The 22,896-nt window shown below is 44.0% G+C and overlaps 1 protein-coding gene across 2 annotated transcripts in view; it reads left to right on the top strand.

The window, feature by feature from the left end:
• Nucleotides 1-18,456, top strand: part of ETF1 (eukaryotic translation termination factor 1) — a 36,761-nt gene extending 18,305 nt beyond the window's left edge. For both annotated transcript variants that reach the window (XM_050962717.1, XM_050962719.1), the window contains 9 exons: nucleotides 4,589-4,764; nucleotides 5,862-6,001; nucleotides 8,089-8,227; nucleotides 9,279-9,469; nucleotides 10,043-10,172; nucleotides 11,497-11,652; nucleotides 12,287-12,351; nucleotides 13,740-13,887; nucleotides 16,295-18,456. In XM_050962717.1, coding sequence (XP_050818674.1) covers nucleotides 4,589-4,764; nucleotides 5,862-6,001; nucleotides 8,089-8,227; nucleotides 9,279-9,469; nucleotides 10,043-10,172; nucleotides 11,497-11,652; nucleotides 12,287-12,351; nucleotides 13,740-13,887; nucleotides 16,295-16,377 — 1,228 coding nt within the window. In that variant the 3' untranslated portion in view covers nucleotides 16,378-18,456. The remainder of the gene's footprint in view (nucleotides 1-4,588; nucleotides 4,765-5,861; nucleotides 6,002-8,088; nucleotides 8,228-9,278; nucleotides 9,470-10,042; nucleotides 10,173-11,496; nucleotides 11,653-12,286; nucleotides 12,352-13,739; nucleotides 13,888-16,294) is intronic.
• The last annotated feature ends 4,440 nt before the right edge of the window (nucleotides 18,457-22,896 follow it).

Genomic DNA, 22,896 nt, shown 5'->3' with positions numbered 1-22,896 from the left:
TGTACATACTTCCAAGAATAATTCTGTCTAGAACACAATTGGTATAACAGAGGCTCAGTAAGATAGAGGGTATGCAGAAATATTTGTCTTCTGGTGCTGGGGCAGTCTGGCTGTGACAATATAGGGGTTGCTAGCAAATGTGATTTTTTGAGCCCAGATAAAATGCATATCACTGTAGAAAGAAACATTGTCTTCAGTGCATCTTAGACTCTGGGCTCAGTGTGTTTAAAATGTAGAAAGAACAGTGCTTATCTGAAGATGACTTATCTCACCAATATGATATTGGATTACAGGAATAGCTTGGCCATATAGCAGCATGACGAGTCACAGATATGTAATCGCTCTGAGACAGGAAAGCTGCTTTCCTGTGGTAAGCTATTGCTGATGAAGGTGAGAGTTCTGAGAACTGTGTCATCAGGGTCTTATTACCACTGTAACAGCCACAGCTCTCCAGCCACCACTCTTAATACACGTTCCTTTGAGCTGGCGTCTTACTGGATTTCTAGTTTCCTAGGTCCACTTTGTATTAAGTTACAGACACTAGTGGTCCTGTCTCTCAAAAGCATTCATGGATCCCAGTTCGGGTAAGTGAAACTACTTCAGAGCAAAGAAAATCACTCTGATCCCAGAATGTTAACACTAAGCCCATGTCCAGACTAACCCGCGGCATTGGCGGGTTAAAATCGATTGCTCGGGGATCGATATATCGCGTCTAGTCTGGACGTGATGTATCGAGCCCCGAGCGCGCTTACATCGATTCCGGAACTCCATCAACCCGAACGGAGTTCCGGAATCGACATGGAGAGCCGCGGACATCGGTGCCGTGCCGTCTGGACGGGTGAGTACCTCAATTTTAGAAATTCGACTTCAGCTACGTTATTCACGTAGCTGAAGTTGCGTATCTAAAATCGATTTTAATACCCTAGTCTGGATGTGGCCTTAAGTGCATTCGGGTTGGCCGTTGATCTTCCATGCCTTCCTTTTGAATGAAAAATAATTTGGCTGCTTTTACTCACTTACCCAGCAGATGGCAGCAGAATGCTCGGCATAAACTACTGAGAGGACCTGAATAGAGGTGATAGTGTTGAGCAGAGATGGCTTAGTAAACTGGAAAATGACACTTTAATAACTGAGCAGTCTGTCTTTCCATGCCAGCTTCAAGCTCAGACAGTGCAGTGCCTTTCTAATGGCAAATTGTGAGCCTGCTGTCTTACATGATTCTGCAGGAACCCGTTAACAATGAAATGGCTTCACTATATGAATGGTAGTGAAGCATGTCAAATCAGAGGAAAGCACTTAGCATGCTTTCACATGAACAGGGAAGGCAGAATTCATTAAAGTGCTTAGTATAAAGCAGAGTATTAATGCTAATCAAACTCTGGCTTTAACAGAGCAATTCGATGTGCCTTCTCCTTCCTCTTTGGATGCCTTTGCTCTTGTATTGCTAACTGCAGTAGCAGATTACAAGGATCTCTGAGGCCGGCTGTGTCATTATGGCCAAAGATAGTGGGAAGATATCCACTGTGTAATATGTTCTAGTCTGTTTTGAATGTGGTCACAAGTGGTTCATTGCAACAGGATTCCTTACTGCAATGTTGAGATAAGATTTACAGGTGGCACAGTAGTTTGACACTGTACTGTAGTTTTCCCCTATACCCTTAACCATGGGTTGTCCAAACAATCTGTCACAGTAGCATGAACTTGGACGGGTAATCCAGCATGCAGCAATTTCTCCTGTCTCAGAGAAGCCTGCAAGATACGGGATTGCCTGATCTGCTTGCTGCCCAAACTTATGTGAGGGAATGGTAGCAGGAACGGGGCAAGCTGTGCCAGTACGTATGTATGTATAACAGATCTTTGTCTAAAGCTAAAGTAGGAACAATGGCATGCTCTACGATAGTGTGAAATTCTAGGCGAGGGAGGGCTTGAGGAACAATGGGTTGATGGGAAAGAACAATGAAGTTGTGATATGAAGGCTGATCTCCTGGCCTGGTACGAGTGGCGGAGCACACTTATGGAACCTCCTAAGTGCTCTCCATATTTTGTTGTACATCAGGGCACTTTTCTGCATCAGCCTATGATCTCTTCCCATTGCTTTTCTCAGTAGAGGAGGGAGAGAGAGACTTGTGTGAAATCTCCAGGGCTCTGCTGTTAGAAAGGAGTGCACAAAATGTATGGACCTGAACATGGTGAAAAACCTTTCCCCCTGTTGGAGCAGGACTATTCTTATTTCATGCCACAAATAAATTGTTTTCAACTAATAGTGTGAACTACGGAGATTTCTAGTCTCCAGGTGTCTCAGGGTGCTTTCAGAGGAGATCTGTACCTTTTCTAAAGGTAGCATTCACTGAAGTGAGCTCCTACCCAAGTCCGAAAGAGGAGGGTTTCATTCTCATCAGCCTTTCTCTTAAAGAACCAGCTGGGAGTGTTTGACCATTGAGTCTCACGCACGGTTCATGCCATTCGGTGAGGTAGCTAACTGCTTGAAAGAGTGGTATGAAGTACTCTGTGGCTGCTGTGGAAGTCAAAGCTGCACTTGCAGATCTGTTGCTCACGTTCCCTTCCGGGAATAACTTGCCTGCAAGTGACTCTTCACAGCTGTTTGATTCTGTGTGGGGTGGTTATGGATATTTAAAACCAACTAGTCCTCTTTAAGATTGGGGACTTGTTTAAACTTATGCTGTTGGGTCAAACTTGGCCCAAAACATAGGTCTTGGAAAACACACAGGACACTTTTCAGAGCAGGAGCTGTTAGTCTGTGTTAGCAAAAAGAACAGGAGTACTTGTGGCACCTTAGAGACTAACAGATTTATTTGAGCATAAGCTTTCGTGGGCCCACTTCATTGGATGCATAGAATGGAACATACAGTAAGAAGATATTTATACATAAAGAGAACATGAAAAGGTGGAAGTACCCATACCAACTGTAAGAGGCTAATTAATTAAGAGAAGCTATTATCAGCAGGGGAGAAACTTTTGAAGTGATACTCAAGATGGCCCATTTGGGATAGTTGACATGAAGGTGTGAGGATACTTTAATGTGGGGAATAGATTCAATTAGTGTAATGACAGAGCCATTCCCAGTCTCTGTTCAAACCTAAGTTAATGGTATCTAGTTTGCATATTCAAGTTTAGCAGCTTCTCATTGGAGTCTGTTTTTGAAGCTTTTCTGTTGCAAAATTGCCACCTTAAGGTCTGTCACTGAGTGATTAGAGAGGTTGAAGTATTCTCCTACAGGTTTTTGAATGTTATGATTCCTGATGTCAGATATTTGTCCATTTATTCTTTTGCATAGACTGTCCGGTTTGGGTAATGTACATGGCAGAGGGGTATTGCTGGCACATGATGGCATATATCACGTTGGTAGATGTGCAGGTGAATGAGCCCCTGATGGCATGGCTGATGTGATTAGGTCCTATGATGATGTCACTTGAATAGATATGTGGACAGAGTTGGCATCAGGCTTTGTTGCAAAGATAGGTTCCTGGGTTAGTGTGTGTGTTGTATGGCGTCTGGTTGCTGGTGAGTATTTGCTTAAGGTTGGGGGGGGGCTGTCTGTAAGCAAAGGACACCTGTACATTCAAAGGCTAATGGAAATTATGCTTTTTTTTAAAAACCTTCCCGTGTGTTTGTAGCTCGGTACTTCGGAGGACTGTGCTAGTGCTTGAGACACCTGAAGAGGAAGTTGATGAGAAAATGACATGCCTGCTTTCCCTCCCAAACTGAATTGCAAAAACCAATCTGGCTCTTAAACTGTTCTTGGCAAAGTCAGTAGTAACACTAATTTATAGATAAAATAAAAGGGATGTCCAGATTTTCTGCAGTCTACTCATTTAGACGCTGCATGCATCTCCTGTTTGTCCCAGGCAATTACTAATGGGTCAGTTTAAAAAAAGAACGGGGATGGAGGTTCCAGAAAAGAGGCGTTCTCTGTACTTAGCACCAACTCTCAGGATTTTGAATCTCATGATACTTGGTATCTGTCTTCAAGCCCCAGCTCCTGGATTCCTGTGATTACATGAGAATCTCACTTTAATTTAAAAGTAAATGTTCAGCCCTTGTGACTAGAGAAGTTCAAAGTAAACCCCAGAGAGCTCAACCCAGAAGGCCAGAAAAAAGGAATCCCAACCCCATTTAAAGACAATCTGTGATTCTTTAGGGGGCCTGTTTCATGATTTTTTGGAACACTTGGAGTTAGCAATGCTGAACTAGCAGACATGCTCGCACAGTCTAGTAGCTGCTTTGCAATTGCATACTTATTTAAAACTCGTTATTTTAAAATGGCTTCTGTGCTTGTGTGCAATGGGATGGGGCTTGTAGTTACTCTGCAAATGGTTCTTTCCTGAGTCTCTCTCACTTTAGACTTTTGTATAAAAAACTGAAATGAAAAGAGCCCCTCCTACACCTCAAACCCCTCATCCCCAGCTCTATTGGATCATGGGCTTCAATGGGGTTGCCAGGAAAAAATGTTGAAAACCACAGTCCTAGGGTATTATTCAGACCAAAGACATTCCTGTATTCTCCCCACCCTAAGCAATATGCGCTGTCTTAATTTCTGTGATTAACCCCATTTTTTTTCCTTCCTCAGCAATGGCACCAGCATGATTTCGTTGATCATTCCCCCCAAAGACCAGATTTCACGAGTGGCAAAAATGTTAGCGGATGAGTTTGGTACCGCGTCAAACATAAAGTCTCGAGTGAATCGCCTTTCAGTACTGGGAGCCATTACATCTGTACAGCAAAGACTCAAACTCTATAACAAAGGTAACACATGGCCTGTGTGGCACTCTTGCTTGCTAAACGTTTTCCCAAGGCAAACTGTCCTTACGATATTTGCTTGGGCTATTGCAGCAGGCTGTCCAAGGCAGACCATAAGTTGCTGTTAAAACATGTCTATTGCTGCCTCTCATCAGCATCCTGCTGCTGCTCTGCACTAGTAAACTTCCCCTCTGCCATCAAGATGTTTAAAGCAAGTCGCCCTTTTGGTGGGGAGGAGGGGTGTGGCTCCTCCAATCCACTGCTTTGAAACCCTAGCCCCTTTTATAAATCTATGCAATCTACAGTGTATTGGTACAATGGCCAGCACAGTGGAGCCCAGTCCTCACTGCGAGGACCTCTGAGCACTGTCATGAGTGGGCTCCTGATTGCCTGTTTCTTTGTCTTTGTGAGCCTAATTCTGAAACTTTAACAGTTTAAAATGGTGTGGATTCTTCAATGTTAAATCCATATTTTCCTGCTTAACTTGGCCCTGGTTTATCTTTTAGCCCCTCTGTGTATGAAGTGTGACACGGATGTGCAAATCTGGGGAGGAAGTAAAACCTGCCATTAAGATGTACCCTCAAAGGGTCTAATTGTGCAGCTCTTATTCTAGCAAGTAGTCTGGCTCCAGTAGGACTGTGCACAGAAGAGCTGCAGGATTGGGCCAGCTGTAGGAGAGCTGCCACGTAGGAACTGGTAGTCTTTATGGGGTGATGCTGTTTAACTCTCTTCCACACAGTAAATATTTGCCTTCTAGCTGGTTTAAGAGCTGGGAACATGTTCTTAAAGACTTCCCTGGGACGAAGTTGTCCTCATAATGCATTGAGTTGCCAATAAATAACTCTCCTGTTGGCAAGCTTACTCCTTTTAGAAGTGCATTTGTGCATTGCTCCCCGTGTAGCTATGATAAGAACATGCAAATTAGTCCTTTGAGTTTCCTGAAGGAACAAGTGAGATGGGTGGTGGTTAGTGGGCTGGGGAGCGAAGGTAACTCCTGTAGTAGTGTGTGGGGAAATTTGAAATTAAATCCATATGTTCATTGTAAGCAATACCAAATATTATAATTGGTGATCTAAAACTATGGTACTTCGTGTCCTTTACAGTACCTCCAAATGGTCTGGTTGTTTACTGTGGAACAATTGTGACAGAAGAAGGAAAAGAAAAGAAAGTGAACATTGACTTTGAGCCTTTCAAACCAATCAATACATCGTTGTATTTGTGCGACAACAAATTCCATACGGAGGTAGGAGAGATCCTGTACTGCTCACAGGTCTTGCTGTAGCCGAAGCATGGTGACGCATTTCAAACAGCTGTGCTAGACTCACTAAATAATTCATATCGTACTTGTATCCAGACTCCCTAGAGCAGTAGCTCTTAACAGAGGAAACCAGCCTCCTTGTGTAAATGCTGTGGGGTGACTTGTAACTGGCTTGTGTTCAGAAATGCATGATATTTGCTGATCGAGGTTTTGTCATGGAGCTGCAGCTAAACTTAATAACCGAAGTGGATAACTTGGCTGAGTTTGTATAATCCACAGGCTTCTCTTTGGAGTTGGTGGCAGGCCTTGTCTAGCATCAGAGTGCTCCTTTTGAGCCATGCTTGAAGTGAGGCTTAGTAAAAAGAGTCAAGATACATCTGGGCTAATGTCACTAGTTCTCATACACGTCTTGCTGCCAAGCTTTCCTAGCTTTTCTTGCTGGAGGAAATGGAGCAGCATGTTGGGTGAAGATTACCATGCACTCAGGGGCCGAGCCATTCAGGTTTATCCGTTCAAACCTTTGTTTGAACCAAAAGCATGGGTTTGTATTTACAGTTACTGTAAAAGCAATCAATGACAAATATATAGAAAAAGGTATTGATCAGTTACCTTCTCCTGAGGCATAGGCAGGTCACAATGGATTCTCCTTCGAGGGTCCCTCTATTCCCTAACAGTTCAGCATATTTATACCTTTCCACATTATCTGACCACCCAATCAACTTTAAACATTGTCTTACATAACCCATACGGTACACATGAGCAGGTATCACTCTTGCTGTCCATGCAATTTGCATGTCTCTCTCCCAGTCGGTGTACTTACTTGCATCATACCATTCAGTGCAGGGACTTCCCTGTTTCTCCCAATACAGGGGGATGGCAGCTGTTTCAGCATACTGTGTGGGGACCCTAAAGTTTGAGACAGGAACAGTAGTCTGCAATCTGTCACAGACACTGTGGGCTCCAGCAAAGTTAAAACCTTCGGCTTCAAGTGGGCTAAACCCCTTCAGAAAAATGTAGCTGCAGCTCAGCAAATAACTTCTTAGCTGGCATTGCACTGGTCAGCAAGAGAATGTCATTTACTTTGGAAAATTATAATAGATAGACAGTGACATGATATTAGCACCTTGTTTCTTGGCCTGTCTACTTCACCCGTCTCCACTGAGTAGTGCTTAGTTCCAGTTTTCCTAGCGCTGCTTGTGGTGCAGAGTCCGTATAGCTATGAAAGAGCATGTTGTATTCTGTTCTGTAATGCCAATAGCCACTGATGTCTGGATGCCACAATGGCTATTCATTTTGATGGGTAAAATGGAAGGTGCAGAGTTCCAACACCGCAGTAGGAAAGAGGCTTGAGATACTTGACCTTCCAGTAGATGTTGTCTGTGTCCCTCTTCCACCCATAGCTAATAAATCAATAGAACTGTCATTACGAATACCCCTTTAATCTGTAAGGCTGAGCTTTTGTCACAGTTGTCATGGATTTCATAACTGTCAACACTGTGAATCTCTTGCTAAGTAGACGTGATAAAGTTGAAATTGCTTGATAGCGGCCGAGCTAATGATTGGGTTGCTGTGGTGATTAATATAGTAAACCTAACCGAAAGCCATATCAGAGGACTACGTGAGACATAATCCCCCAGACAGGAGTATTAGGAAAACTAGCTGAGCTTCCTCTCCACACATCCAAACAGAATAGGATTTTAACTTGGAGAGCTAATTTGGATACACAGAAGTAACCCTCCTGCTAAACCTGTTCCTTTAAGCAATGAACAGTTGATCAATGGCACTGCAAATGGTGGGGACAACTTGTGTCTGACTCAAAGCACTGGCATGTTGCTTCAGCACTCAGTGGTACTGGGTACAAGACAGTAATCAAGAATTTTCTTGGGTATTTTTGTCAATTTCACCTTGACTGCATCATAAAAATATCCATGATTACCAAACCATTGTTTCAGCGATCTGTATTGTGGCTGGTGTTTTCCCTTAATGAACTGCTGCTCTGCTTAGTAATCAGACCAAAGTGCTGATGTTGGCTGATAGTGGTTATTGCTAACCATGTTGTGTTCGCATTTCAGGCTCTGACAGCACTACTGTCTGATGACAGCAAGTTTGGTTTTATCGTAATAGATGGTAGTGGCGCACTCTTCGGAACTCTACAAGGAAACACAAGAGAAGTCTTGCACAAATTCACTGTGGATCTCCCAAAGAAGCATGGTAATGCAGGAACAAAGATCTTAACAGCCTCCAGCAGAAAGGGAATGTGGAGGCAGGGAGAGGAGTGTAAAGTACAGTTAGGGATGCTGAGGCAGTGAGGCAGTAATTCCACACTCAGGAAGAAATATCTAGCTGACTTAGACAATGAAATATTAAGACACAGGTACATTTGAAAGAATGAAACCGGTAGCGTTCAGATCCTGCAGTCCATTTCCCTGCCATCTTATGTTAGTCTCATAAACTGTTAGCAAATCAACATGACCCATATAAAAAGACACTTTCCAGTCAAATTTGGCCCGAAACTTGGGTGTTCACAAATGAATTATCCAAAACAAAGACCAGCAGCTCTTAAATTGCAGTGGAAAGTGCCTTTGAATCTTGCCCTGAAAGTATGTGCATTTCAGACACTTACCTATTGCATGAGAACCACAATGGAACTGACTTGGCCCCCTGCGCTGTCAAAGCAACAAGAAATGCCAAAAGGTTTAATGGTACTGAGTTCAGTAAACTAGACTTCTAAATGTTCAATCTGGTGTCTGTGATGTAAGCAAGGATCTTTAACTTCCTTTTATCTCTAAATATTTGTGAATTAAGTACTTAACTGGCAGTTGACTAGTCTTAGTTAACTGCATTTCTGTTCCAGCTAATTTTGCCCCAATCATATCAACATTAAGGAAGTTTGCCCCAATGTAGCTAAACCTGTACACACCTCTACTGCAGAGGCACCATGCTAGTAAGTAGCAAGGCTTAAGTTAGTACAGCATGGTCTGGTGATAAACCAAAGTAAACTGCATTGGTGTAAGCCTCACATCTCCAGATCTTTAGTCATTCTTCAATGTTTCCTTGTGACATACTTTCAGAAGACCTGTAGAAAGTCACCTGATGGGTGGGTCCGTCATGTTCACTTCTTGCTGTTTTAATCGAATGCCCGTATCTCTACTTGTGGTAGACTAATTTGCATCATATCTTGGGTTCCGTTGGGGCCGCATGCCAACAGTTTCTGTGGCAGTAGACCTCAAAATGGCTACATCCCATCTGTTTTCTCCTAAAGGTAGAGGAGGTCAATCTGCCTTGCGTTTTGCTCGTTTGAGGATGGAAAAGCGACACAACTATGTGAGGAAAGTAGCGGAGACAGCTGTGCAGCTGTTCATTTCTGGTGATAAAGTGAACGTGGCTGGTCTCGTTTTAGCTGGATCAGCTGACTTCAAAACTGAACTAAGTCAATCTGACATGTTTGATCAGGTAAGCGAAAGTGGACTTCCTGTGCTAAATGAAACCTACAAGCCTGTCTGCTTAAGGACTGTGACTAATATCCTCATGGTGCTAGTGGTGGCAGTGGCTCATGGCTGATGCATGCTCTTTGGGAGAAACCCAACTTAAGTATCTTAATTTAAGAATACAATTAAAGTGTAAAATTCTTGTATTCTATAGAGGGGGCCCTTTCTAGAAAGGGAGCTATATCCCAGTGACCTGTAAGGAGCTAGGATTTCACTTAGTAATGGAGCGTACCTGATGGGATGCTTGTCTCTTCTAGCTAAAAGTGGAATGTAACAAAGGAACATGAATTCCAAAGTGAAAAGCAGAGGCTTTAGTAGTATTCAACTGCTCTACACTTGATCTGTCTAGCCCTGCACTCTGAAAGTTGTAGTTACTCACTGAATGTTCAGAACTGTTTTGTTTCAGTTGCGTGCAGAGGTTCTGAAGTCAGATTACCAGTGTAGCTTGTCAGGCATTTTCATTCTGATGGGTTTCTGAACTAGTTTTATGGCAGTGCTGCTCAATAGGTTGGCTAACACGGACTTTCTTTGTATATAGCGGTTGCAGTCCAAAGTGTTGAAACTAGTTGATATCTCATATGGTGGAGAAAATGGATTCAATCAAGCAATTGAGTTGTCAACAGAGGTTCTCTCCAACGTGAAATTCATTCAAGAGAAGAAACTAATAGGTATGAATAGATCTACATAGCTAGCCTGTCATGAATTGGATACCCATCCTGCTTTACTACTCACCCCTAGCTAAGTCCTCATGTGAAAGTTGGGCAAAAGAGGATGTCACTGATGACCTCCATTCTCCAAGCACCACCTCAAACACTGCTTTCCACTTAAAATAAATTCTCCACTCTTCTTTCTGCCTGGCCACAAAAATGCTCTCTGAATGCTCGTGGTGTGAACTGAGACATCGCAGCAGCTGGCCTGGTATCTCTGTTACATCTGCTTCTGGTGTGGTCCACTGACATACTGAAGTGCTGTCAGTTGCTGCTTTAGTCAAGGACCCCCAAACATGTCAACATATGGAGTACTGAAGAGGATTGTGAGGGTAGTGGTTAGGGCACTGTACTTCAACTCTAGTGACCTGGGTTCAATTCCTGGCCCTGCTACTGACTTGCTTCATGACTTGAGGAAAGTCACATCAACTCTGCCTCAGCTGCCCATCCGTAAAACAGTCTCTTCTGGCTGTAACACATTGTTCATAGCATCCAAAAAGGAGTCCCGGCCTGTACAGATTAAACAGCTCGTTGGGTGTTACCTGCCTCAATAACCATCGTGATATTGTGAATTGGGTGCTAGGGAGTGGCTGGATCCTTAAATACCTGTAGAAATACAACTGGAGCTGATAATGGAGATTGCTCTCCCTTCCTGCTAGTTTGCCTCCATTGCAGTCTTTCTATCATTCCACCCTATACTTTATCCTTTCATCAGGGCCAACTTTAGTTTCTCAGGCCTCCCAGTGCAGTCAGGGAAAACTCCTGCTCTTCTCTGATCTCTCCCATCTCCAAGAAAAATGAAGATTAGACTTTTTTGCTTTTCTTTGAAATTGCAACAGAAATGATCCTCTCGTCACACGCCTGTAGGAAAGCTTAGTAACACCCATCCTGGGGGACAGTAACAGAAGCTGCCTTACACTAAAGAGGAATAAAGTTTAGGGCCTGCTTGTGGTTGGTGGCTGGGCATCAGAGGTCAACCTCTCTGTCTCACTTCGCAGTGCTCCTGAAAGAGCTGCCTAGCTGGCACTGTGACTTCCTAGCTAAGGGCTCTGAGTGACATGTTGCCAGCTCCCTAGCTGGTGGTGGATAGTTAATATCATAGAATATCAGGATTGGAAGGGACCTCAGGAGGTCATCTAGTCCAACCCCCTGCTCAAGTGTGTGGCCTGTATAGCCAGGCACAAAACAGTCTCACTTTACTGTAGCTTTTCCTCAAATGAGGCTTAGTAAAATTTCATGTGACATATGTGTTCACGAGTGTTTCTCTGCTGTCTCCTGAATGCAGGCCGATATTTCGACGAAATCAGTCAGGACACGGGGAAGTACTGCTTTGGCGTTGAAGATACACTGAAAGCTTTGGAAATGGGAGCAGTAGAGATACTGATAGTTTATGAAAATCTGGATATAATGAGATACGTTCTCCATTGCCAAGGCACGGAAGGTATGTCCTAATTCAGAGCTGGACTAGGAGCCTGGAGGGGATTAGCTGTTCAGTGTTCCTTGGGAGAACTCTGCTGTTAGACAGGAGCTGTGGTTTAAAACCTCCCTTTAAGAAGTTTTTAATAGAAATCCTATAGGCAGTCACTAGCTTGTCACTTCCCCACTTGCGTGATGTGGGAGGAGAAGCTGAAAACAAGCAGAGACTGGGTGGGGTGGCATAGCAATGCTGGGAGGGGACTTGGCTAAGCAGACTTTGAAGATGTAGTTTTGTGAAATAGTGTTAATCCCTGCGTTGATTGTATTTACACTTCCATAATACAGTGGGAGATTGACTTGACCCTGCAGCATCTAGCCACCCACCCATTTCCCACCACCACCCTCCACATTCCTCCATCCTCCTTTTGGCCAGATGCAAAATTCTCTTCCTGCCCCAGCAAGGGCATTACAAGCCCAGAGACCTTTTTCTGACTTTGCAGCTCATGCTCAGTGCCTCTGTGTGCAGCCTTGACTGTGCGACCTCAAACAGAAAGGAAGGGATTCAGAGACCTTTAAGACCCCTGCGTTGCACTGGCTTCTATAGAGTTTTAGCCTGCTGCTGGTTGCATCAAATCTCTAACACTGTTTTTCTCTCTCAGAGGAGAAGATTCTATATTTGACACCAGAACAAGAGAAAGATAAATCCCACTTCACAGATAAAGAGGTATTTCAACTCCTGGTCTTGTAGTACACTCAGGATGATTATGCTGTACTGGTGCAGGGCTTTGACTCTGACTATGCTTAATGCTCCACACTTAGCTAATGCTTGAACGTTTCGCACCAAATTTATGCTCTGGCTCCTTTACAAAGTCTTGATTTGATGGGCTGCGCTACAGTCTTTCCTATTGGCCTTGAATGTTACTCCAGAGTCTCGCCTTGTTGTTTTTTCCTAATTGATTTCCCTGTTGCTCAGTCTTCATTCTCAGGTCAAATGAGCTTGAAAGATGAAGTAAAAGGGACTAGTTGAGCACAACTGAACCTGGCTCTTCTCCTTGAACACATGCTCTTTTTGGTCCATTCCTCACTGCTCCGCACCTGGTGCAGCAGTCTACACCAGTGTGAAACATCACCATTCTGATTGGGTGGCATTTGCTCTGGTCTAAATGATTGCACAAGGTGCAGAGCAATGGAGAATCTCCCTCTAGATATTAAGGTTGATGGACAACTATTCACCATAGTGTGTGCATTTGGGGATGCCTCCCCATCCTTAGCTAGAGGACCCTAAGTTCTTTTCCGTATAATTTTCCCCTTTCTTGTCATGAAAGTCAGGCAGGACCCTGTGCCGTTGGAAAAGACAGCGCTGAAAAGAGACTGAACTGCTGCAGTTTGACCACGTGGCTAGTGTAGCCACTTCTGTCTTGCTTTGTTTTGCTGTTATGGTTGCCGATTGGAGTGCTTGCTGAGGGCCCTGTTGGTAATGGTGGCACAAGGCTCACAGCTGTGGTGAGAGTGGTCAGCGGTGGATAAGCACATTACGCCTTCCCCTCCTCCTCTCCCTTTAAACCGCCGATCTCTCTGCCTTAGTGCTCATCTAGGACACTCTGTTCTCTGCTCTCACTAGCATGCCCAGCACCAAAGCATCTCTTCAGGCCTGTGCCATGAGCATGCCTGGATGCCCATCAGCTACATGCTTAAACAATGTTGTGCCCACAGAGCCAGGACTCTTACAGCACCAACAGTGCTTGTCTTTGTGAGACCAAAGAGTGCGTATAAAGTTAATGTGAATTGGGAAGAAAGTGACCCCTTAGTAGATGTTGTTGTGAAAATTGAAGTCAGAGAAACCTCACTTAAGCCATGTCTGCTATTCTAGCACAGCTATGGTGCTGTAGCTATGCTACTGTAATGCAGGTGCTTCCTAGAGTGATGGGCTTTTCTGTCGCTGTAGTAACTCCACCTCCTCGAGTGATGGTAGCTAGGCTGGGTCTGCATCACTGGTTAGATCTGCATAGCTGTGGCACTTGGGGGTGTGGATTTTTCACCCCTGAGCACCATAGCTGTTAAGCTAACTTTTGACTGTAGACTAGGCCTTACTCTTTTTCTCTTTGTCTGTAGACCGGCCAGGAACACGAACTGATAGAAAGTATGCCCCTTCTGGAATGGTTTGCTAACAACTACAAGAAATTTGGAGCAACGTTGGAAATTGTTACAGACAAGTCACAGGAAGGATCCCAATTTGTGAAAGGATTTGGAGGAATTGGAGGTAAATTGCAAGAGGAGAAAGTAGGCTAAGCTGAAAATATTGGCCATATGTAACCTGCTGTTAATCTGGTTCTGAAACCAGAATAGGAGAGGCTACATTCCCATAGTGTCATGTTTGTTTCTGCTCTGTGAGTCAGTGACTGTCTTCAATTATCTATGTAGGAAGGGCCCCATTCAGTAAAACAACTTTTGTGTACACTACATCATGTAGCAGGGAATATCAGACTGTGGCCCAGGAACAACTGGTGGTCCGCAAAGCACATTTTGGCTCTCAATGGAGAGGTGGCTGGTCACATGATGCTTGCTCCCCTTGTATCCAGCTGCAAAATGTCATTACTGCCCGATCACTCAAAGCTGCTGTAGTTGCATGGGAATGTTATGCCCTCATGAATGGGAAGGGAGGTATCTGAGACAAGGGAGAGAGTTTCAAAGGCGCACCTGCATTTTTGGGGTATCTGCCACTTTTTCCTTTTGAAAATCTGTCCCCTATCCATCTTCCCAGTCCTCCAGCTCCAGTGTGAAAGAGACAGGTTTTCTCTCTGGGTAAGTTTGGAGTGCTGTGGAAGTCCAGGAGTTCTAAAAGCTTGATTGAACCTGTGACAGACCCAGACCAGTGGGGTACAGGAGTCTGATAGAGAGCAAATATACTGGCCACTGGATAAGTAGTTTTCTGTTCCCTGAGTGACCAGAGCAGGGGCTGCACTAGAGTAATCAGGAACCTGCTAGAACCAATTAAGGCAGACAGGCTGATTAGATCACCTGCAGCCATTCAAGGCAGGCTAATCAAGGCACCTGGGTTTAAAAAGAAACTCACTCCAGTCAGGCTTGGGGAAGCCAGAGGAGAGGAAGTGCGTGTGAGGAGCTGGGAGCAAGAGGCACAAGGAGCTGAGTGAGAGAGAGTGTGCTGCTGGAGGACTAAGGAGCACAAGCATTATCAGACACCAGGAGGAAGGTCCTGTGGTGAGGATAAAGAAGGTGTTTGGAGGAGGCCATGGGGAAGTAGCCCAGCGAGTTGTAGCTGTCATGCAGCTGTTACAGGAGGCACTATAGACAACTGCGATCTACAGGGCCCTGGGCTGGAACCTGGAATAGAGGGTGGGACCGGATTTCCCCCAAACCTCCCAACTCCTGATCAGACACAGGAGGAGTTGACCCAGACTGTGGGGAAGATCACTAAGGTGAGCAAATCTGCCAATAAGCGCAGGACCCACCAGAGTAGAGGAGGAACTTTGTCACAACCTAAAGACTTAACTCCTTGGTGGGATTTTATTGCCCATTGACTGCTGTGCTCCAGTGCCCATAGTCTTAGAAGGATGGACTTCCTGATTATTGTTCACTTAAGCAAGCATTGATAAGGATCATGGCCTTCAGAGCACTGTGGGGAAGGAACTACTCTGTCAAATAGAACTCTGCTCGTGATCCCCAGTGTCAGCTGTTTTACCTAGGCCCTCCTTGGGGGGAGATGAATTCAGAGCTGATGGGTGACTCTCAAGTGATGGTCTAATCTAAACGATTTCATACTGCAATAACTGCTAGGATTTGATTTATAGGTAGTTATACCTTTGCACTCCACCTTGTGTACCCATTTACACCAGGATAAAGGTTTCTTACACCCAGTATAGCTTCTTGCCCTTTCTGTATGGGAATAAACTATCCCAGTATAACGGCATTCATGCCAAGGAGTTGTACTGCTTTAGCTACATTGGTGCGGCTTGTCCGTACCCTGTCTTTTAGCTGCAGAATGTATAGTAGGGGTTACTTCCACACTAGGCTCCCTGCCATGTACGATCTGCCTCAGCCATATTCTGAGCATTGTGTGGGAGAGAAGATTAGTCTCAAACTGCAAGCAATGGTGTTAAGTGGAGTAGTGGTTGACAGTTGTCTTTCAGTTACGGGGTCTCCAGCTGTACTGACAATGAAGGTCACTCTGCTGTACCACTTCTGTGCCAAGAGTTCCTGGAAGTCTAGTGACTTGGAAGCACATGGAATATTTGGAAAATACACAAATTTAAAATTTCTATAGCAGGAGTTGGCAATTAGTTTTTGTCAAGGTCAAAATTTCTTGGTCAAGGTTCAGACTCCAGAGAAACATTTTTCACACTGAAATAATAAGCAGCAAATAAAAAGATTTCATGGTCCATTGGCAGTCCAGCCTGTGGTCCACCTATTGACTGCCCTTGTTCTGTAGCATCTTAATTCCACACAGACCAAGTACTAGACTTTGTTGTTAAAAATCATGGTCTCTATCTCCATGGTGCAAGTCAAAGTTTGAGATGACGTGATCCAGAAGTTGTTGATTAGCATATATGTTAAATAGGTCCACAGTGTATTGTAAGATATAGTTTGTACTAAGCCCTTTCTAGTACACTGAATTAGGAAGAAGCTAAAAGGTGTCTTGTTTTTACCAGGTATCTTGCGGTACCGAGTGGATTTCCAGGGAATGGAATACCAAGGAGGAGATGATGAATTTTTTGACCTTGATGACTACTAGGTAGTCGACCTGGGTCCGGCAAAACGTGCCTCACCCCTCCAGCATCCAACCCAAGGAGCAAATGGTGGAAAACACAACAGATCCCTGCCTTAGAATTGGAACATTTCCAGAACTTGATCCATAAGCATTGGATTTAAAAAAACAAAACCCTACACTTTGATTTGTCATAGTGTCAGTACAGCCGCAACCTACTAAGTTCCTATATGCCACTTTGGACTAATTTAAAAGAATCCCAGTTTTTACTCTTACTCGATGGTGAAATTGGTTGCTCTTGTATTTTATGAAAATGATTTTTTTAACCGTCATGATACATTAACTGCTGTAAACCTTCTTCCTTCAAAAATTAATAGAAGTAAGATCATACTGGTTTGTTTCTTTTTATTTTGATTGGAGAAAATCAATTGCTGCATTTTGCAGTGACATGACCCATTTACATGGCATTCTCAGCTTAGACTGCAGAAGAAATGTAGTGAGATATTGGAGCTACTGTTTCTCTATTTAATGAAAGAATAAGAGAAAAGGCACTCTTTGAGTGCCAGCTGACAAGGTGTGGCTGGAAGATTCAGATAGTTTGGGGAGCTGCTTTGACAAGCCAAACTCTTAGCTTAATCCATTTTGCAAAAGCACTACTTGTACAAATTAGGAAGCATGCTTCCTTGATTGCAATGGAAATGCTACCAGAGTCTTAGGAGGCTTAATTTGGGAACTGAGTGGTGTGGCCTTCACTCTTTTCAGTATTGACAGAAATGAACACATGATGTAAGGGAAGTAAAGTGGAACCCCTTTGGGTCTCTTTTTTGGTAAGATTTTATTTTTTGCTTTAGGATTGCATAAAATTTCTTGATTATGTGAATTTGATTGTTGGTGAACCCATAAATGGAAGCAGGTATTTCACAGGAGCAACTAACAAGATGTGACTGTGATTAAACCCTTGGCACTGGTGGATTTGGAAAACTTGACGCTACTGTTGATCACTTAGGTACCCCATTGGGAAATCCCAGCTCCCCAGCAGCAAGGACTTCCTAATGGATCAGCAGGTGGTCATGTACATCTGAGACTGAACTCTAGTCTAGCCTTAGAAGTGGGTTCAAACTTCTGATTTATACCCAGACCCTCAAGCAACGTCTTTGTAATGCCTGTTAATAGAATGCATTTTGAAACTGTAGAAATGGTTATGTTTACCTAGAGCCAAAGGTTGAAATCTGCATTGGCATGAGACCTAATGCACAGAGCTGACCTTTCTGTTCTCTTGGGATAGCGGGTTTTCTGATGAGTACTCTGACATTTTAGTGCCTAACTGCTGTCCTTCACTGATTCTTCCTCAGTCACTTTGAGCATGTTGGTTGGAAGCAGCTTTTTGTTTCCAAATGGCATACTTGCATATCGTTCCAATAATCCTGTTTCACTTGAATGGAGGGGAGTGTTTGTCTTAACCTAGCTTCTGACTGTCACACTATACTCCTAGAGGTCCAAAATGACTGTCAATGTGAGCAATATAACCTGTACTGCTGTTTTATAACCCAGCAAACAGGCAGTGTTTGCCATTGTCTACAACAGACGTTCCCATCAAAGCTGGAGTCTCCTATGAAAGTTTTGCAGTTGGGTCTGCTATAGATTTGCACAAAACCCAAGCGCCAGTGAGTTTGCGGTCTTCGAAGCAGTATGTTTGGATTTTGCCATTGTAAATGGGTCTAATGTGACATGACAAGACCAGAAAAATGGGATGTAAATTTACATTTTTGAATATACTGCTTGTTGTTTCACATGATACATTTAGGGTATGCAGCTCCTTTTTGTAGTTTTTATTTTTACTATTTAAGTTTGGAAATGATGCCAAATTTTTGTATTTCTTTAATCAATGTGTTCTCTTTGGTGATATATATTGCATTATATATTGATGTGTATATCAATATATACTGATATGTATTACACTTACACATACAAACACATTAAAAGGTGGCTGAGAAATCCTAGCCTTCGCATACTATATAGCCTCTGCAGAGGGATCCCAAGCAGTGATATCTTGGTGTTGTGATGTACAGAAATGGAGAAGAGTATTAAACCATATTTAAGAATATAGCATGGACTCTTGATTTTCTTTTAGTACAGTAATTACTCTTACAGGGGGCGCTGTTGCTTTACTGGTCTCATGAATTGTCAGCAGAGGCCACATAGTCAAACAACCTTACTCAATTCTCAAACCTAGATAGAGCATCTTGTTTCTATTTAGCACAAAATCTTCCCCAACTGGCAGCCCAGAGAGGACAGGTCTTTGGCTTCCCTAATGTTGAGCTGAAATGTAGAATATTAGAAGCATGAGAAGGGAAAAACAAGTCAAATTCAAGTGCTCTGGAACTCTGAAAAGGGCCATTCTTAAAGGTTAGCTGTTTGTCTGTGAACTGAGCATGGTAAGTGTTGGGCAGTGCCTAGGACAATTGCAGAACAGTTGGTCATCTTGTTGAAAGAGATGCAGAAATCATATTCCTACTAGTCTTGTATTAAAGCAAATTATCAATGCTTTCTAACAACCTCTTCCTCTCTTTCCCCTGTGTGTTAGTCTGAGTAAGGTAAATTCAGTGCAGGATAGTGCCCAGTACTTGTGGGCCATCCTGTTCCAGTGGTCAGCAGTGTTCACTTTGTCCTAAATTGTTTTATGTTAAATGGGACCTCCCTAGTAGGTGATCACATTTTCAGTAGTGGGGGAAGTGATTGTAAAATAGAATAAGTACTCTTGGTTGAAAGGTGCTTTCATTTAAGCTTCCTGTTTGTGATGAAATGCAGGGGCCTCAGGAGTTTGTGTTGTACTTTGAGTTAAAGAAACTCTTTTGGGTAACTGCAATTGAAGTTTGCTAGCATTGGCCAGCTTTGTTTTGATATTAGGCTGCACTGTAACTTTTGAGTAGTGCTATTGTCATGCTTTAGTTATCTTACTGCAGTGTGCTTTCCCTGTTGAAGATGGGCTGGCAGGCTGGGGTTCATTAGCCAGAACTGCTGTCCTGTGTTACTGATCTCATCACCTGTTACAAATCTCTGAGTGAGGCTGGTTTTCCTAGCACAGCAAGGGTTTAAGGAACAGATACCAAGTAATTGACATGGTAGCTTGGGATAGTGGAAGATGGGATCTTTTTTTAAATAGAAGATAAAGGGGAGAATGCATCACTGCTGTGGAACTTGTCTGATGCTGGAAGGAGACTGTGTGAAGAATTATACCTTCAAGGAAGGGAAAGCAGCGTGAGCTGAAACAGCACAAACAGCTTTCATTTATCAAGCATGGCACTGCAGCAGCCAGTTGGGTATTCCCCAGCTAGTCATTGACACACCTCTGGCCAGGTGCGAAATTGGGCATTTCACAACTAAGCAGCTGGTTGTACTGGTACTGAAAGGTTTCAATAACATGCCTTGTTGAGTGAGTATCTAATGTTTCTTAAGTGCATTGTAGTGGTAGCCTGAAACTTCTGGGGGGCTTACATTGGAAATAAGAGATCACACTGTAATTCTTAGTGATTCCTTGTCATAAAAATACGAGCTACATCTCTAAGGGAGCTAGGACTGGCCTCTGAACTCCAGCTTGGCAGTAACTTTTTCCCTTACCGCTATCAGCCATCAAATCTGGTTGCTAGATCAGCTTCTTGTAGCAGACTAATGGTGACTTCAGACTACTGGCGCCATGGTTCTTTTATATCAGCACTCCAAACCATGCATTGCTGATCCAGCTAATCTCACTCATCCAGCCTTGCAGTGGGCTTTTCCTCTGTTCTGTAATCTGAGTCAGACTTCTGAGTTGCCAGTAAGGGCTTGGCTCCCACTTCTGGAGAACTCTCCAATTGGATCCTCCTCCTGGTGGCAGCAGGTAATTTCCAATCCCCTGATCCCAACTCTACAGAAGCAGAGAGCCTATTAAACTACCAGCTTGGCTCCAAAATGGCTTCTTTCTCTTCCTGCAAAGAAATGTACCCTCTGACTTGCTGAGCTGCCTTGTTTCTCATGCTAGGCAGACATGCCCACCATGAGGCACCTCTTTGTGCTTATGGCCTTCTGTACTCCAAGCAGCCTTGCTGGTCAAGGAGACTTGCAACTTTTCTTCTGCCAGCTTTTTAGCCCCTGCTCATTCTTCCCACCCACTCTGCTGGGAGCAGTTTCCTGGCATTTGTCACCTGCGCCTGGCAACTCCCTAAGATGACGAGCATTATCCCTGCTTCACCCTCTGCTACCCAGCAGAGCAAAAACAAGCAGGGGAAGACGTGGCTCTGATCTCAAGCACAGGTGTCAGTGCTGGATCAGCAGGAGGACTTGGTGGCCAGTTAACACCAGCTGCTCCTTGGATCCTAGCTCTGGTAGGCTGCCAGCCTTCTCCAGTATCAAACATATACATGAGGTTCCTCTAATCCATAGAACTCAAACCTGTGCCTCAAGTTGTGCCCCTGTCTTGCCCTTTGGTCATGCTGCTGCTGGCTGCTAATGTATCTCTGGCTGGGGCTATGAGCTGTTCCTTATTGGTCTTCTCCCCATCAGCAGAGGTGACTGCAATGGCTCATGGTCACCTCTTACAGGCAACAGTATACCTACAGCTTTCCTTTAATCCCTTCCAGCAGCCTTCCCGCCACATACATGCAGGGGCCACATGTGGCCTACTCAAGCCAGGCTGCTTCGTGCTTCCTTGTGAAAGCGATAAAGATGGACTCCTACTTCACACATTCACCCACTCTTAAGGCAGTATCAAAACCCAATTCTGCCTGCATCTCGCTTTCCACTAGTGCCTTGGAGAACTTGGTGCTTGAGTCTGATGGTAGCGTCCTTAAATCAACCACTTATCTTCCAGCTCAGGGATGATTTAAAAGTCCTTGTCTTTTTTAGGTACATAGGTCTGGAAGACTCTGGCAACAGCATGGATATTTGAATGGAAACAAATAAGACAGTCTGTTCCACAAGAACACCTGGCTATGCTAGTCTTGATCTACAAACCCTGAGGAACAATTGACTTCATAGCGCAGAGCAGAAGAATCGAGAGATCAGCACACATCTGTCAGATCCTAGAAAATGTAGTTGATGGGCTATTGTTCTCCAGAAGGCTTGAGAGTTTGTACTCCACTGCAGGTGTCAACAAGATGCGGTACATTTAATCTCATCTTTGTCACATGGCTCCTTAAAGTCGCATGTTTGCAACATGACCCAATTTGTTAGTGACACTCGTTACTCTGAAGTTTGAAGACTGATTGTATTGTGCAATGCAGAGGGAAAATAGCTGATGTGGCTGAGCCAGGTATCCTGTCTAGATTGGCACTGGGTCACAAATGATCAATGCCAGATTTATTCTGAGTATCTTACTTATTCCAGCTACAGTTGCTGTTTCCCCAGCACTAATTCAGTTGGCAGGGGCATCATACTCTTTACCTTAGCACTTCAATGAAAAAGCAAAAATGCAGCTCTGGAGCTGGGCGACGGTCACTTCTATACACACATCTACCAGCCCTCCAGCAGAATAACAATCGGAAGGTATGTGCTCCTTGATACAAACTTTCCAGAAGCAATTAACGAACCAGCAGAATCAGGATGTTGTAAGGAGTTGGGATGGAATCCTATTCAAGCGAGTGGACTACTGTACTCGGGTGCTGACACAAGGCCATGACTCCTGTGACCCACAGTGATTGTCTCTACCAAAGGCAGGTCCAGAGCAGATTCGTTAGGTCTCTCATATGCTGGGGGTAACTGTTACAGCAATCAATGTCAGTCTTGCTTAGAGCAAGACTTGCTGTAGCTCCAGTGCAGCTTGGTTCTACAATCCCTCTGAATCTGTTAGGTGGCATGCATTGTTTAGCTAATGTTCTCAACCTTTTTCTTTCCGAGGTGTCTCCTAAAAAAAAAAAAAAGCTATTAAAAACCTCCATGCCCCACCTGTGCCACAACTATTTTTCTGCATATCCAGTAGATTAAAAGACAGGGCTGGTATTGGGTGGTAACAAGCAGGGAAAAGTTGCTCAGGTGTTGGCTTCAGCCCCATGCGGTTTGGCCTTTGGCTTTCTGCCCTGAGCCCCAGAGCGTCAAACACTGGCCCTGCTGTCTGGTTTATTTTGGCAGACCCCCTGAAATTTGCTCCTGGCCCCTCTAGGAGGCCCTGGACACCTGGCTGAGAACTGTTGATTTAGCTCACCAGCAAAGCAATATCCAAAAGTTGACTGTCCTCAGATCAGACTTGTGATCACTGGCATATTTAATCTGCAGAGCTGGCAATGCTTTGGAAAGGGACTCAGACTAGAGTGAGTGTGCACTCTTCCAGACAAAGCTGTGTAGAATCCTAAAGCTTATGGTCACAAGGGACCATTAGACCCAGTGTAGCCTCTTGTTTATCTCAGGTCACTAAAATACACCCAGCCTGAGCCTAACATGTTTCTGACTAAAGCATAACTTGTGTTTGGCTGAAGCATGTCTTTCAGAAGGCATCCAAGCTTGATTTGAAGCCATTAGGAGATGGAGAATCCACCACTTCCTCTGTCCAGGATGACTAACAGAGCGATTTACCTC

Source organism: Gopherus flavomarginatus, chromosome 7 (genome assembly GCF_025201925.1).
Source record: "Gopherus flavomarginatus isolate rGopFla2 chromosome 7, rGopFla2.mat.asm, whole genome shotgun sequence".
In the NCBI taxonomy this organism is placed as follows: domain Eukaryota; kingdom Metazoa; phylum Chordata; order Testudines; family Testudinidae; genus Gopherus; species Gopherus flavomarginatus.
The sequence above is the reverse complement of the archived record's forward strand: the minus strand, read 5'-3'. Positions and strand labels throughout refer to the sequence as shown.